The 15,851-nt window shown below is 55.3% G+C and overlaps 2 protein-coding genes across 7 annotated transcripts; one reads left to right on the plus strand and one right to left on the minus strand.

Moving 5' to 3' along the window:
* Positions 1–1,514: 1,514 nt before the first annotated feature.
* Positions 1,515–9,294, plus strand: HPCA (hippocalcin). Of its 2 annotated transcripts, XM_033115439.1 has the most exons (5): positions 1,515–1,736; positions 2,268–2,322; positions 4,064–4,462; positions 8,086–8,191; positions 8,312–8,677. In XM_033115439.1, exons 3-5 carry the CDS (start codon positions 4,085–4,087, stop codon positions 8,407–8,409), a joined length of 582 nt encoding a protein of 193 aa, XP_032971330.1. In that variant the 5' UTR covers positions 1,515–1,736; positions 2,268–2,322; positions 4,064–4,084; the 3' UTR covers positions 8,410–8,677. The 2 variants fall into 2 exon arrangements, with proteins under 2 accessions (XP_032971330.1, XP_032971331.1); XM_033115440.1 differs by lacking the exon at positions 2,268–2,322 and having other exon boundaries at positions 1,718–1,736; positions 8,312–9,294.
* TMEM54 (transmembrane protein 54) lies at positions 9,241–15,545 on the minus strand. 5 transcript variants are annotated; one of them, XM_033115436.1, is made up of 7 exons: positions 15,271–15,542; positions 14,717–14,862; positions 12,620–12,813; positions 10,506–10,565; positions 10,186–10,374; positions 9,934–10,068; positions 9,241–9,545 (listed from the first exon to the last, which is right to left on the minus strand). In XM_033115436.1, the coding sequence occupies exons 3-7, from the start codon at positions 12,776–12,778 to the stop codon at positions 9,453–9,455; spliced, it is 636 nt and encodes a 211-aa protein (XP_032971327.1). In that variant the 5' UTR covers positions 12,779–12,813; positions 14,717–14,862; positions 15,271–15,542; the 3' UTR covers positions 9,241–9,452. The 5 variants fall into 5 exon arrangements, with proteins under 5 accessions (XP_032971327.1, XP_032971328.1, XP_032971329.1 ...); XM_033115437.1 differs by lacking the exon at positions 14,717–14,862 and having other exon boundaries at positions 10,186–10,275; positions 15,271–15,545; XM_033115438.1 differs by lacking the exon at positions 14,717–14,862 and having other exon boundaries at positions 9,241–9,527; positions 10,186–10,275; positions 15,271–15,541.
* Positions 15,546–15,851: the final 306 nt, after the last annotated feature.

The raw sequence follows: 15,851 nt of genomic DNA on the forward strand, positions 1-15,851 counted from the left end.
GAAGCAGCTGGGAACCACCCACAAATGTCTAGGTCTCTCCACCTGGCGGTCCCAACCCCAGAGCCAAGGTACATAGAGGAACTGGCTCTGGAGGGCCCAGCTGCCTTCCCAGTCCCTCACAGCCTGGCTGCCCAACTCCTCCAGTTGAGAACTCCCCTTCCCATTTGCCCTCAAGCAGAGGTACTAAGGCTTGATCTGGGAACCTGGAGGTGGCTGCCATGATTTGGGAGGAGCTGTCCAGTCAGAAGACAAATGCTGTCAGCTGACCTTCAAAGTATAATAGCTCCAGAAACCAGACCCCTCTCTGCCACCTTGGTCATCTATCACCCTGAGTTTTCTCCCTGCTCCCGCCTTGGCCCCCACTCCTCGAAGTCTGTTCTTGACAGAATGCCCTAGTAAGCGTGACCTGGATGTCAGACTCTCTCACTCTGCTCAAAGCCCCAAGAGCTTCCCATCTCACCTGGAATAAAATGGAAAGTCCTTGGCATGATTCTAAGCACTGCCACCATCCCAGCCTCTTCACACGGATCTCAACTTTTTCCCAAACACTTACCTATTACATTGTAGAACTGACTTGTTTACTGTCCACCCCTTTAACCCCACTGCTAAGACTTGCTGGGCACAGAACTAGTGCCTGATAAATATGTGTGAAATGAATGGATGAGGGCACATGGATTCAGATCCAAGCCTTCCATTCTTTAGCTGTGAAACAACGGAAAAAATCATTTAACTCCTCTGAACCTGTTTCCTCATCTGTGAAGTGGGGACAGTAAGGACCACCTCTTAGAGAAAGGACAAAATTTGAGCCCAAGATGTGGAGATTGTTGCTGAAGCTGGGGGAAGGGGAGTGCAACCCCCGTTCTGGCAGGAGGAGCTGATAGGGGTGGGTAACTCTAGAAAGGGGCTGTCCAGTCTGCAAGCAGGGGACCAGCCCACCTCAGGACCCCCCCTAGCTGGAGATAGACGCTCCCCAGCCCTCACTGGCAGAGGGCTGGGGAGGAAAGGAGGGGTTTCCTTGATTGGGGGAGGGGAGTGGGAGGAGCAGTTTAGATCAATGTTGGGAAGTGGGATTCATTGGGAGGGGTCCCGGGAATGAGATCCGGAGTGGCGGGCCGGAGATGGAGGGTGGGCTCTCTAAGGTGGAGGTGGGGTGGGGGCGCGCCTGGAGGAGAGAGCGCTGCCCCCTCCCAGAAGACCCCCCAGCTCAGTTCCGTAGTTGAGGCGCTGGGGGTGGGTAGGGAGGGCACACTTGAACCGCCAGGATCTGGATTCCGCTCGCCGGGCAACGTGCGGCTTCGCACCCAAGTATGGGTAGGGGAGGAAGGTGGTGGAGCGTCCGGGGGTAGTCCCAGCTTAAGAAAGAGTCTCTGGGCACTGACCCCCCGCCACCCCATTCAAACTACCTTAGTGGACATGCTGAGGATATGGGGACCTCGGGCCTCCTCCCCCGGCATGTGCTCCCTCGTGAGGGGGGCCGGGAAGTGAAGGCGTCCCTTTCCCTCCCCTGGAAAAGGGCGGGGGCGGAGCCTAGTCCGTCGCTCCCCCCGCCCCCAGGGCTGGAGGAGTGAGGGAGGAACGGGGACCCCCCCCAAGGGAGGGACTCCGGGCGAACGCCGCGGGGCGTCTCCCTCGCAGTCCCTCTCCCCGCCCCCCGCCCGCCCTTCAGGCCCGTCTCCGCTGCCGCGCGCCGCAGCAGCGCCGCCTTCCCTGCGCAGTCGGTGGCTCCACGTCGCTGGGTGAGTGGGGGCCGCTTTGGCCGGGCTGGGGAATGCGGGGAGGGGGCAACCCCGAGGGAGGGAGCCACGTCCAGGGCTCCCCAGCCCCGCCGCTGCCTCGTCTCCCGGGAACCCTCTCTCCGGGTGCTCAGGGAGTGGGGGCTCCTCAGGGTTATCGCGTGGAGCTCTCCAGGGTCCTGACCGCTGAGTGACCAGCCGGGAGGAGTCTCGTTACAGCCGCCTCGGAGCGCCCCCTCCAGGAGGGGCCACACGCCGGGTGCTCTCCGAGTGCTGAAAGGATTGAGGCGGGGGCTCAGGGCGAAAGATGGGGAGAGAGGTTCAGAGAGGGTCCCCGGGGCAGGTTTCTCAGGTCGAGCTATGGGTCCCTCCCATTTTGGGAACGGGGGGTCTTTGCGAGACAACAGAATGTTTTACCACCCTCGTTTCCAAGTCTTCCAACTGGGAGGGGCAACTCTGGGTGGCAGGGAAGAGGGAGCATTCTAAGACCTCTCTTGCTCAACGCATCTCTCTGCCCTCGCCCTGATGACCCAGTTGCTTGGACCTTCAGGAGAGGATTAAGGGACACTGTCCGCCGCCCCAGCCCCAGGTATTTCCTCAGTCTCCTCCCACACACTTGTTCAATGTGTCCTCATCCGGGGGCAGAAGAGGCTGATTTAGAAAGGAGGGTGACCAATTTACAGACACACGCATGTGACACACTGCTAAGGACACACACAGACCCCCAAATGGCCACACAGACACATCCCCCCCACACCGTCATAGGTGCATACCTAGTCACAGGCACAGACATGTACATGCACAGATATGGAAACACATGGGGAGATAAATGCAGTGCAGAACCCAGGGACACACAGGCATGCATGAGCACATGCACTCACACACACGCTCATCTACATGTGCACAGAGCTTTGTGCAAATGCACACAAAAGGAACCCCCCTCATCATCTCACAGTCCCAAGTTGGGGGGCGATTCACCTGCACACACTCCCACATCCCTGCCCAGAACTGCCTGGCTGTCTCCTCTCCTTTGCCATCCCCTCGGTCCTCCTCACTCTAAGCTCCTGCACTGAGGGGACCTTTCTGGACTAGATGAAAGGTAAGTGTTGGCGGAGGGTTGGCAGGCTATGAGTCTCTCTGGAAAAGGGGTCCATTGTAAGTCTGAGAAGCATCAAAACTCCCTTTCCTGGGACCTAACGGCACCCCTGGGAAGAGAAAGATGGCAAGGGTGCCCGACGGTCCCATGTGCAGCTGGCCATGTGAGAGGTGTCAACATGGGAGTTGGTTTGTGGTGGCATGTTTGAGACATGTGGGATCGTGGGTTGGTGTGTCTTGATGCACAGGGTATGGGTGTTGTGCCTGCGTGGTGCTGAGTGTCAGTACATGTGAGATGTGGAACAGAGGGAATGTTGTGTGTGGAGGTGACCCATGGATGGGTGTGGGCTGGTATGTGTGTGGCATGGGACCCAGTGTGTGGATTTGGTGAGTTGTGTAGCATATGTGTATGTATTCATGTGTGTTGTGCATGAGTTTTGTAGCATCTGGTACATGTAAATCACATTTAACACTTATGTAGTATTTATATGTGCAGGAATTGTTCTAAATGCTTCACATGTATTAACTAATTTAATCCTCACAACAACGAGGTAGGTACTATTACTCCCACTTTACAGATGAGGCAGAGAGAGTTTAAGGAACTTGCCCAAGGTCACATAGCTGATAAGGGCAGAGCTGGGATTTAAACCCAGGTGGTCTGGCTCGGGAGCCCAGGCTAACACTTACCTTATGCCACCCTATGCCAGGCACAAGTGTGTGGGTGAACAGGCCAGTGTCTGGGCTGCAGGTGTATTTTGTGGTGAGCAGGCATATGGGAGACAATGAGGGGACAGTGGGTAGGAAGGAGGAGGAGGAGGCTTTTCTGCACCTCCCTGGGCAACTCTGGAAGTCAGCCCGGCCATTCCATGGCTGTAGGACCTGAACTAGCTCACCTCAATTCCTTGATCCTGCCTTCTCCTCTGTAAAATGGGTCTAATCCCCAGGCTTCACTTTGTGATGGTGAAAGGATACACACCTGTGAAGGCTCAGCGGCTGCCCTGAGAAGGGCTTCAGTAAATGTGAACCCTCTTCTCTTCCTCTGTCTCCAGGCCTGTTCCCTGGGGAAGTGTAAGGTCTGGGAAAATGGTGTGGAGCACATCACAAAGGCAGGATGCCTGGGTGCAGGCTGCGTGACCTTGGGGTGGCTGGTGTCTGGGGGCCCACCTGGAGTGGTGTCAAGGGACCAGGAGGGCCTGATCTCTCCTCTCCATTCCTTGACCCCCTTGGGGACATAGGTGGGACTTGGCTCGGTGGCCATGGGCAAGCAGAACAGCAAGCTGCGGCCGGAGATGCTGCAGGACCTCCGGGAGAATACAGAGTTCTCAGAGCTGGAGCTGCAGGAGTGGTACAAGGGCTTCCTCAAGGACTGCCCCACCGGCATCCTCAATGTGGATGAGTTCAAGAAGATCTACGCCAACTTCTTCCCCTACGGTGACGCCTCCAAGTTCGCTGAACACGTCTTCCGCACCTTCGACACCAACAGCGATGGCACAATCGACTTCCGGGAGTTCATCATTGCACTGAGTGTGACCTCGCGTGGCCGCCTGGAGCAGAAGCTCATGTGGGCCTTCAGCATGTATGACCTGGACGGCAATGGCTACATCAGCCGTGAGGAGATGCTCGAGATTGTGCAGGTGGGCCCCTGGGCCCCTCAGAGTGCCAGGCACAGGGCCCAGCAGCTTGCACCCACCATCCCTTTTTATCCTCTCGACAGCCCTTGTGGGTAGGTAGTGGCAGGTGCTATTCTTACAGCCTCTTTATTAGGAAATAATTTCCAATTTAAAGAAAAGTTAAGTAAACTCTCATATACCCTTTACCCAGATTCATCAATTAACATTTGACCACATTTGCTTTATCATTATGTGTGTGTGTATGCGTGTTTGTAATGTTTTGTTGTTCTGAACAGAACCCTTTACCCCTGAATACATCAGGATATATTTCTTAAGAACAGGGACATTCTGTTACATAACCCATAATATGATTGTCAAAGTCAGGACATTTAACATAGAAACAATGCTATTATCTAACTTACAGACCATAGTCCAATTTTGTCAATTGTCTTCATAATGTTCTTTTTTGCCCTGATCTAGGATCACGCAATGCATTTTGTTTTCATGTCTCTTTAGTCCCCTTTAGTATATAACAGTTTCTCAGCCTTCCTTTGTCTTTCAAGATTTGACATTTCTGCAGAGTACAGGCCAGTATGTTTTATCGATCCTCATTTACTCAAGAGGAAAAAGATTCTCAGAGAGGTAAAGACATTTGCTTGAGGCCACACAGCCTGTGAGTGGGCCACCTGGCTCCGCTGTCCACATTCCATCTGGATACCCAGCCACTTTCCAACTAATTAATTGAGGGCCCTCGAAGAGTCTAGTGCTGAGTGAAATGCTTATACCCAGAGCTCAGTGCATATTTACAACAACCCCATGAGGCTCACAGAGATGGACTCTTGACTTTGGCCTCTGTCTTGCTAAGGGTCTGGGTCTGCTTTCTCCAGCTAGACTAGCATGGGCTCCCTTAGGATGTGGTGCCCTCCCTATGCTTATCAGTAAGGGAAAGCCTTAATGTTTGTCAGTGACTCCCGTGGGCCAGGAATAAAATCTCTAGTTGATAGATTGGGGGAGTTCTGGGGGTCCTGGTTATACTGGTAAATTTCATCCCTGCTGGAGGTGCCAAGCCAGTCCCATTCCTTGGACATCCTCAGGAACCTCTGCTGTCTGGACCCTGGTGTCCTTCACCACAGCCCATCATCAGTCAGCCCCAGACGGCCAGTGCAGACAGAGTTCTGCAAACCCCAGTGACTGATTAACTACAAATTGGCTCCAGTGAAACAATGAGCAGCAATTCTAGACAATTAATTAGGAGGCTAAGGAGTAGGGCTGTCACGAGGGGAGCGTTCATGGTCTAAGTTGCTCGCTCAGTCCTTCTCAGGATCGAGACCTGTCATCAGGTGGTGAGCACACTGGAAGGGAAGAGACTGTATCTCAGCCGCTTGGGGCTTCCACTCTGGTGGGAGAGACAAGTGTGTATGCCACACTGCCCTGCCGAGTGACGGGTGTAAATGTGACACCTGGGAGTTCAGGGGACTGAAGGTCAGGGAAGACCTGAGGATGTGGCAGATAATGATTATTATATGAGCTGCTGTTTACTGACCTCTTACTCTAGCCAGTCACTGTTCTATACACATCGTCTCATTTAATCCCTGAGACCAGGGGTGTCCAAACTTTTTTCAACGTTTTTCACCAAGGGCCATATGCGGTAAAATACACAAACAGCCGGGCCACTCACTCGAGGTGAAGTACGTATTGCCTCACCTGGTTTATTTAAGTAAACTAAATATATTTTTGGAATTTGCTGTGAGCCAATTAAAAATGGATTGCGGGCCGCAGTTGGCCCGTGGGCCGCAGTTTGGACACCCCTGCTCTAGACAATCCTCATGAGGGAGAAGTGATTACCCCCATTTTACAGATGAGGAAACTGAGGCTCACAGAGGTTAAGTACTTGTCCAAGGCTACACAGCAAATGATTAGTGGAACCAGGATGCCGTTCCAGGTCCACCTTACTTCAAAGCCCCTGTTGATCGTTACCACCCCAACAAGCACCTATCTAGCAGCTAAGAGGGAATGGGTTCTAATCTGGTCTCTGCCACTAATTCCTTTTCTGAGTCTCTATTTCTTATCTGGAAAATGGGGATCACGATACCTGCTTCTCAGGGCTGTTGTGAGGTTTACAAATAATGCAAGTAAAGTACCTGGCACATAGTAGGTGTCTGATAAATAGTAGGTAGTATAATTGTTCCAGGCAGAGGCCATGAGTGCTGGGAAACCTGAAAGGTGTGGGGGTGTTTGGTTATGGCCAAATCACCCGTCGGGGAGGCTGGATGGTGGAGAGATCAGCAGGCACCAGAATGTGAAGTGCCTCAAATGCCAAGGGCTGACTTGGTGCAGAGGGCAGTGGGTGGTGCCAACGGCTTTCAAAAGGGAAGTTCCTGCTAGATGCCAGGCACTGTGCTAAGTTCTGGGGATATGGACACTAGCTAGATGTCTATGGTCCTTATCTGTATGCTGGGTTACTAGGAACAATCCTACAAAGTCACACTTAATTCCAGAGAGGAAAAGCCCAGGAAGCTGTGGGCCAGCATATGGGCCCTGACCCAGCATGGATCAGGGAAGGCCTCCCTGAGAAAGCGCCGTGTAAGCAGAGCCCCAAGGAGGAGTGGGAGGCAGCAGAAGGAGCGTGGGGCAGCATCCAGAAGGAGCTGAGTGCATGGCGGTCCTGGAGGGAGGCCTGTGTGTGACTGGAAAGAGGGGGCGGCCCACTGGGCTGGGGACGTGGTGGTGGAGATCTGTGTTTGGAATAGAGCTTTCAGAGGCAGTGTGGGGGGCAGACCCAAGGAAACGAGGTAGGAAGAGACCTGTGTGGAGGCTGAAGTTGGATCTGAAACGGGGAATTTATGGTATGGGAGGAGGGAGGCATCTTGGAGGAGGTTTCAATAGCAAAAACCTGGAAGATTGAAGCAACTGGTATAGTCCTTGAGCTCCAGGACTCAGCCTATCCCACAGGCCAAGCCCTGTGGAAAAACTCTTCGCTTCGCCTCGGGAACTCCTGCACGTGGCGACTGCAACACTGGGCCCAGCAGAGCCCAAGCTGTCCCCGCCCCCGGTAGATGCTCATTTGCGTTTATTTGCATAACGTTCCGTGCTCCCTCTGGACTCAGCAGTCTCGGGCCAGCGTCCCTCAGTTCGGCCGTGCGCCCCCTGCCGGCCACAGCCTCACCACAACCCAGTGCCACCCCGAGTCCTGCGCCCCTGGTCTGCCACCGAGATCTGGCCGCCCGGAGCCCCGAAGTTTCTGACAAGCAGCGCTAACCCCGTACTTAACCCCGGAACCTTTGGCCCAGTTGTCCAACATCTCTCCTCACCTTCTGCACTCAGCCACCCCCAAATTCTCGGCGTCCATTCAGAGCTTCCAACTGCGGGGTCTTTGTACACGCAGGTCACTCTGCCCGCAATTCCTTTCCTACCTAGCGCTCTAAGGGAACTTGATCAGAGCCCACTCCAATAGCCCCCCCTTCTGGGAAGCCTTCGCAGACACTCCTTCCAGAAACCCCTGGTTCCCTACGCCCCCGTGACTCCCTTTACCGCATCCTGGCGGAAGCGACAATTGTCAGTGTACCTGGGGTCATTTTTGAACGCTGGGGGTGAGAGGGGGTTCAGGCAACTCCTCTCACTCCCTGCCTTCCTCTCCCGCTCCCTAGGCCATTTACAAGATGGTTTCTTCCGTGATGAAGATGCCGGAGGACGAGTCGACCCCGGAAAAGAGGACTGAGAAGATCTTCCGCCAAATGGATACAAACAACGACGGTGAGAGGCAGGGGAGGGAGCGGGGAGGGCACCATTCCCCTTCCCCTCCTGCCGCCCTGCTCTACCTCCCCTCGCTTCGCTGCCGCCTTCTCCCCCATCACTGCTCCCCTCGCCCCGCAGGCAAGCTGTCCCTGGAGGAGTTCATCCGCGGGGCCAAAAGCGACCCGTCCATCGTGCGTCTGCTGCAGTGTGACCCCAGCAGCGCCTCCCAGTTCTGAGCGAGAGAAGCCAGGTTCCCCCTCCTCCCTGCCTTCACTGGCCCTCTCCCGGCTCTCAGCTTCCTCTCCTTTGTGTCTATCCAGGCTGGGGGTCAGACTGGGCCTCCCCTCCAGGGTCTGCACTCTGGGAGGGGGCTATGGAGAAGGGAACCCTGCAGTCCCTCCAGGGCCCAAGCAAGCGGTTAGCAACCCCAAATCTAAGAGGCAATATCCCCTTTTGGCAATGATAGGGAGACAGGCTCTGGCTTGGAGTCAGTCCTCCCTTACCTAGATGTAAGAATTTCAATCATTCCCCCTACCACACAAGGCCATGAGGCCAGACTTCCCAGCTCCAATCACTGGTCACGCCCCCACCCCACCTCCCCCCACCCCTATCCCCGCCCTTTTAGATCTCAGCCTGGGTGGATCGGGAGAACCATGCCCAGGTGAGAAGCCTGTCTTTTTATTTGGAGGGGAGAGAAGGATTCCAGAGATGGAGGGTATTGGGGTTAAGGAAAAAGCTTCTTTGAGTCACCCTTACCTGCAGGAGGGCCTCAACCCTTCTGGTTCCAGCTCTTATTGGCCTGGAGATCATGATGCAAAAGGAAATCTGCCAATTCCAGCCCCTCAGCTGTGGGTCTCATGAACCCCCCACCTGCCTTTCAGCATTTGGATGAATACAGACCCACAGACCCCTCTGTGTATTTTGTCTCCCTCAGACACACACACACACACACACAGGCCCACAGCCAGATGGGCAGACAACACCCAGAGCCCCACCCACAGCATCCTGTGTGGGAAAGCAGCACAGGCCCCCCTGGATGAGCCCTCTCCCTATTGCATGCATCCCCGTGGAGCATCTCTGTTCTTTTTAATAACTTCAAAATAAAGTCTTGTTTCAGTGCAGTGGGCTCCGTCGCCAGGGGAGGGGTTTGAAAGCCCCATCCAGGTCCCCGAGTGGCCATTGAGCCCTCGTGGGCTGGCTCCAGGAATCCTGGCTGGTCACAGTGCAGACTTGGTTGCAGGACCCCAGAGGCCATGGGGCCCAAGTGAGGCATCAGTTGTCAGAGAGTCAGGGGCCCAGAGCTGGGGCAGCTCATCAGGTCACGGTCCTCCACGGGCTCTGGGCTCTCCTGCATCTGTGGAGACACAAGAAGCTGCCAGGCTGTGGGATCTCTGTGTCTGGGTCTCTTCTTCCAGGACACCCAGGGAATGGGAGGAGGAGAGGGTTGGGAGGATCTGTGGGGCAAAGGGGCATCACTACACCTCCCCCCATGCAAGAGCCAGGCCATGCCCTTGGAGTGCCCCCAATTACAGCCAGGATAGCCTTCCCTCTCCCTCAAATCCTGGGCCTTGGGTGAGCTTGCTGTCAGCTATGTGATTTTAGCTAGGAGATCTGACCTCTCTGAGCTTCCAAGCCTCTGCCTTTGGTCATGAGGAGAAAACTATTGTCCCAGTTCTCAGTTAGAGAGGATGGGGGCTGCCCAGCAAGGGATCCCAGGAAATATGGAGAATCAGGGCTGTGGAGGGGGTGGCAGGCCTTACCATGTGGTGGCTGCTTTTGCCCCACCAGGGCCTCAGTTCCAGCAGCTGGTGGGCGAGTTGGGTGCACCGCACAGCAAACACACTCTCAGCCACGCAGAACACAAGTGAGATGCCCCAGAGGCACAGGCTGGAGCTCTGCAGGTGCACAGGGAAGATATAGCAATCTGGGGCTGGGGGCGGGGCTCCAAGAACCCTTCCCACCTCTGATGAGCACCTGGATGACCCCCACCCCATCCAGGCCTAAGCACTCACATAAATGCGTGTGGGGTCGAAGGGACAGTCGGGCGCCAGCGCCAGTAGTTCAGGGCTCTCAAAAGTGCAGGCGGCCAGCAGTGCCCGGCCCTGGGTGGCAAAGGTCACGGCGATTGAGGCCAGGAGGCCGAGAGCACAGGTCAGAGAGAGAAGGGCACAGGCCACACTCGAACTAAACACTGCCCAGCGCTGGATAGGAGAGGCCACTGGTCAGGCTCAGCCCCCATGGGCAGCTCTGGCCCCCATGGGTCAGCCTCTCCCCCTCCAAGTAGGCCAGGCCCTTCCTACCCCTAGGCCCCATCCCAAGAGGTACCACATACCAGGGGGATGCTGGGGAGGTAGCGTGACAACACGATGGCTGCAATGCCCGAGGTGATGACCTGTGGGGAGGCTCAAGTCAGCTCTGACCCCCCTGCTGGGGGAGAGTGGGCAGGAGGGTCAGGGCCACCCTCGGATAAGGATTCCGCCAGTGCCAGTTGGAGTCTTCCAATCCCCATCCCGAGCCCCAGCTTAGCCTTGGTCTCATTACCTCCGTCTGCACGGAGGCGCTGCCTCCTCATGTTTCTAAAACACAATCACTTCCTGTCTACAACCTTCCATGACTCCCCACTGCCCACAGCTATGTATCTCAGACGGGGACTTGTGTGTCCCAGCACTGCAGGGGCCTGTCCCATGGTATACATGACTTTTCTCTCTGGAGTGGAAGAGCTTTTGAAAGAACCAAAGTAACCCAACTGGCAAGGAACTAAAAACAAAAGTGTCGTTTTAAAGCAAATCAGGAGATGTGATGGAGTAGAATTCAAAATCTTAGGAGTAAATTATCCCCGGCTCTCAGGGAACTGGCCCCAGTCCCATCAGCTATCAACCCCACCCTGGCCAGTCTCTTCGCTCGTTGCCCTGGATATGGACACCCACACACAGCCGCTCATGATGCTGCCCACGCAGCACCCTCTCAGGAACACCCTTCCTGCTCGGGTTCTTTTTCCTACGGGCCTCCCTAACGAACCTCAGTCCCGAGGCCGGTGTCTAAGCCACCAGCTGCCCCCTGGATCTTTTGGCTCGATTCAGCCAAGCTTCTTCCCTGAGCTCCCTCATTGTACCACGCATGGGAGGCAGGTGGTGTGACCGGAGCCCAGCAATGTCTTTAATTTACTGTGCAGCCACAAGTAAGTGCCACAAGCTCTCTGGGCTAAGCCCCCTTCTGCAGGATGAGCTCATGGAAAGGACTCCGACTTTGGTGTTAGACACAAATCATTTCAAATTCAGCTTGGCTTCTTTGTATCAGCAGGAGGCTGGGTGAGTCCCTGAGTTTCAGTTCCCCCCTCTGTAAAGTAGGGATAACAACGGCCCCATGTTGCTCGGAACAGTGAGGATTAACTGAGGAAATGAGGGCAAAGCAGAAGTGGTCCAGCCCAGAGCCCATCCCCAGTGGCCTGCCTAACCCTGAGCTCACTGCCTTCCCTGCCTTCTCATCAGGCTGGTCAGAGGGTGCAACCCTGTCCTATCCCACTGACGGAGGCTCTCCTACTTGCTGATCCTCCTTCACCTAAGCTTTGGAGCCAGCAGGCTATCCGAGTTTCCATTTTGCAGGGGAGGAAACAGGCTTAGAAAGATAAGTCCCTTAGCCAGGACGTGGCCAGGATGGAACTCAGACCCTGATGTACAGATGTTGCCCCAAAGCTGTGGCCATCTCTGCTACTAGGTAGGAAAGAGCTTTATGACCTTCAGAATACCAGGCCTTTTCATTCATGTAGTCATCAAACAGGTACTGACATTCAGTCATAACCATGGCTACCATTTATTGAGCACTTACTACAGACCAGGCCTAATGCTAAGCTCCTGCCAAATTGGTTTTCTCAGTGTCTCCAGAGCAGATCTTAGCCACCCCCACCTGCACACCTTTGCATCTGCCATTCTCTGTACTTGGAATGCTATCCCAGCTTCCTGTACTACCTTTTGGCCCCAGCATGCCGAATGCCAGGGGTATGGTCATTGCAGTGTATCTGAACTCTACTCATCCATCGTTGCCTAGCTCAGGGATCTCCCCCTCCATGAACCTTCCCGAATCCTCCCAAGCTGAGCTAATGCTCCTTCCTTCTGTCCAATGGTGCCTTGACTATTTCCCTATTGTAATAATCATCCTAGCTCACAGCAGTGAGCACTAACCCTGTGCCAGACACTGTGTCAAGTATTTTATGTGGATGATCTCATTCAGTACTCATCAGGACCCTCGGAGGTGGACACTGTTACAATCCCCATTTTACAGACGAGGAAATTGAGGCAAAGAGAGGTTGCGTGGCTTGTGCAGTTGGTAAGTGGCAGAGCAGGGGTTAGTTTTCTCTGCTTGCCCACTCCAGTCTCTGGGTGGAGACTCATGGAAGACCTTTCAAGCCACCTCCAGCCCTTGCTAGCCACCCTCCCAGCCTTGTCATACCACGATGGCGGAAGCGACGGAGAGGATGTTGACCACGCAGTACTGCAAAGCCACAGCATCGTGTGGGGCAGTTACGTAGCGCAGCACGGTGCCATGGAGGAGAGCAGCTGCGATGAAACTCACATGGCCCAGCACCACCAGCACCAGCCCCGTCTTCATCAGCACCTTCCGGAAGTCACCCACACTCAGGCCACCTGTAGGAGACAGCCGTGTCAGGTCAGGGCCATGGCGGGGTGGGGGAGGGGAGGCTTATCCTGCTGGGCAGAGGAGAAAACGGAAGTCCTGGTTTTCATTGTGTGGTTTTCATTCAGTGGGGAACACTGGGTTCTAAATATTTCTGCATAACTTGAGACCATGAACTTGTCTTCTCTGAGCCTCAGTTTCCTCATCCAGAAAAGGGGTTCACAACGCCGTCATGAGAAGCCTTGGAACTTTAAGTTGGAAAAGTACAAAGGTGGTACTTTATAAAGGGCAGCAGTCCTTATCGGTGCTCAAGGTCACGAGTGGCAGAGCTAGGATTGGAACCCAGGTCTTTAGTTTTAGACCCATGATCCTTCTTCTACTCAGCTCCCATTCACTGATTTATTTATTCCTGTGTTCATTACACAAATGTTCACTCGGTGCCTGTTCTGTGCCAGGCCCTAAGGTACCACAGTAGCTTGATAGTCACTGTCCAGGCTTCAAGGATCCCCTAGGTCACTGGGCAGGGATCAGGTCCTGCTTGGGATTTAGTGTGGTGGATAGGGCCTGGCACACAGTAGATACTCAGCTCACAACTGCTGAACTGAACTGCCTAGAGGTGGGTGACTCAGGGCAAGCTCAAGCCTCTGGGTCTCCATTTACCCATCTGTAAAATGGGAAGTATAATTAACCCTTGTCTCACAGTTGGGGAAGCCTCCTTCCCCATGAGGAGATGGATGGGAAAGTGGGGCACACTCTGGAGGTGCTGGAAAAAACAAGCTCTTGGTGCAGGGGTACTGGGCAGGGACCCGGCAAGTGGGGGTCCAGGTGGAGCTGGGATCAAACGCATACCAGGGACTTATGCAAATTCCGGGTGGCCAACTGCCTGCCCAGTTCCTATCTGCACACCCCCGGGAAGAGGGAACCCTTTTGCTTGGGCCGGTCCAGATTTGCTGTCTGGAATTTCCCCCATGGGTCCTGGAGACACACCCTGTTGGTCCCCTGGCTCTGCTGGCCCCTTCACTCTAGCCAGCTCTGTGACACTGGAAGACTGGCCAGATCCCCAGAACGAAACAACCCCTTCTTCCTTTAGTTACTTCTGGTGGGACCTGATTGAGTCCCTTTCTAGACCTCAGTCTCCCCATCTGTGAATCATATTTCATATATGGGAGCTTTGCAGCTGGAAAAAAAATGAAATCACGAGATTGAATGTACTTGGGGGGCCCGTACCAAGAGGCAGCCCCCAGGAATCAGGAAGGGATGGGGCCACCCAGTCACAGACACTCTGTGTGATCGTGTACCAGACCCTCCGCCTTCTGAGGCCCAGATTCCCACTAGGAGGTTGGACAAGTAAGTTTGCGAACTTTCCACGGTGTAAACACATGGTGGAAATCTCACAAACTTACTTGTCCAACCTTTTCGTACATAAAGTGGGGTTTGGTCTAGCTGTTCTGAGACCCAGGAGCTTGCAGGACACTGGAACAGGAGCAGATGTACAAGAATCAATCAGAGGGCAGATGATAGGCTAGACAGGCATGTGGAACTGGAATGGCATGGTGAAAATTAACTGCTAGCCAAACAGGAAGGGGCACAGTAGCTTCATCCCAGGGGCCTGACCCACCTCACCCCACCGGCCCACCTACCTGGCTCAGAGCTGGGCTCATGAACAGCAGCAGCATCCCAGATCAAGACTTTGGTCAAACTGGAGGACCTGCTAGCTTGGGCCTGTGCCTAGAGCACTGCAGAGAGTCTGGGGGCAGTCCCTGGCTTCTTGATTTCTAAGTCACCATTCTTGGAGCACTTTGCATTGTGGTTGGCACCATAGTAAGCCCTTTATTCTTAGTGCTAACTTCATCCTCAAGGTAGTGGGGTGAGGGCGCTACCGTCCCCATTTTACAGATGGGGAAACAGGCTCACCAGTTCTTCTGGCTAGAGAGTGGGGACTCTTCGGGTCTGTCTGACGCCCGAGAGGAGCCTCACTGTGCCCAGGAGCAATGAGAGGAGACTCATTCGTCCCATTCCTTTGTCTGGATCCTGTTTGTCAATGGTCCTTCCTTCCCCTCCTGGTGGGGGAGTGGAGGATGGTATGGGAGTGGGAACCCTTTTCAGGGTTTGAGGAAGAGTAAGTCAGGCAGTCTGGCTCGGAACTCTCTGGGCCCTGGGACCCTCCTCTGTTCTCCCTTCTGGGCGAGGTGAGGGCTCTCTCCAGGGTCTCTTCTCCCGCCTGGGGGTCCCACCTCCGCAAGAACGCAAAGTAGGGGAGAGGGGCGGAGGTGCTACGCCGCATCGAGAAGATTCCAGGAGCGGTCTTCCCTCCATCTCACTGCTGGGGAAACTGAAGCCCAGGCGGAAAGTGACCTGCAGAAAAGGCCGCCTGGACCCCGAAGTTCCGGGCTCCCACCACAGTGCTCCGCCCCTGCTGGAGGAGTTGGGTGGGTTCGGGTCTCCCGGGGAGTCCCCCCGAGGCTCACCAAGGCGCAGACACATCTCGGCTCTCGCGCAGGGTCTCCGCGGCCGGCTCAGTGGGGCTCCAGAGGCTGCGGGCGGCCTGAGGACCACGCTTCCATCCTGGTTGGTGGCCGCGGCGCGCTTCGCAGCCGGGCAGCGCCTACTTCCCGCCCGGAGCCCGGGCTCGCCGGCACCCGGCCAGCCTCCCTTCCCGTCACCCCCCTGGCGGCCTTGCCCCGGGAGGGCCCTGGCGGCTCGTTTGCATCCCTGGCTGGTCAGACCGGCTGGGCAGCCCTTCCTGGCCCGCCCGGTTGAGTCACAGCGCTGGCCCCACCCTCCTGTGCCTGCCTTGGATCTTGACTGGCACCCAGCCACCCCCCCCACATACACACTCCTAGCCCACCCCCACTCCAGTGATGCCCATTTTACAGATGGAAACTGAGGTTCAGGGGAGCTGGGATCGTCCTGGCTAGGGAGTGAGAAAGGTATTAGTTGTGGTTATCGTGACCTGGTGGGCACCTGGACAGAAAGACCCCAGGGTGAAAGCTGGGAACCCACTTCTTTCTAGAGGATGGGCAGAGGCAGCCTTGGATGGTGAAAGAGC

This window comes from Rhinolophus ferrumequinum, chromosome 9 (genome assembly GCF_004115265.2).
Source record: "Rhinolophus ferrumequinum isolate MPI-CBG mRhiFer1 chromosome 9, mRhiFer1_v1.p, whole genome shotgun sequence".
In the NCBI taxonomy this organism is placed as follows: Eukaryota; Metazoa; Chordata; class Mammalia; order Chiroptera; family Rhinolophidae; genus Rhinolophus; species Rhinolophus ferrumequinum.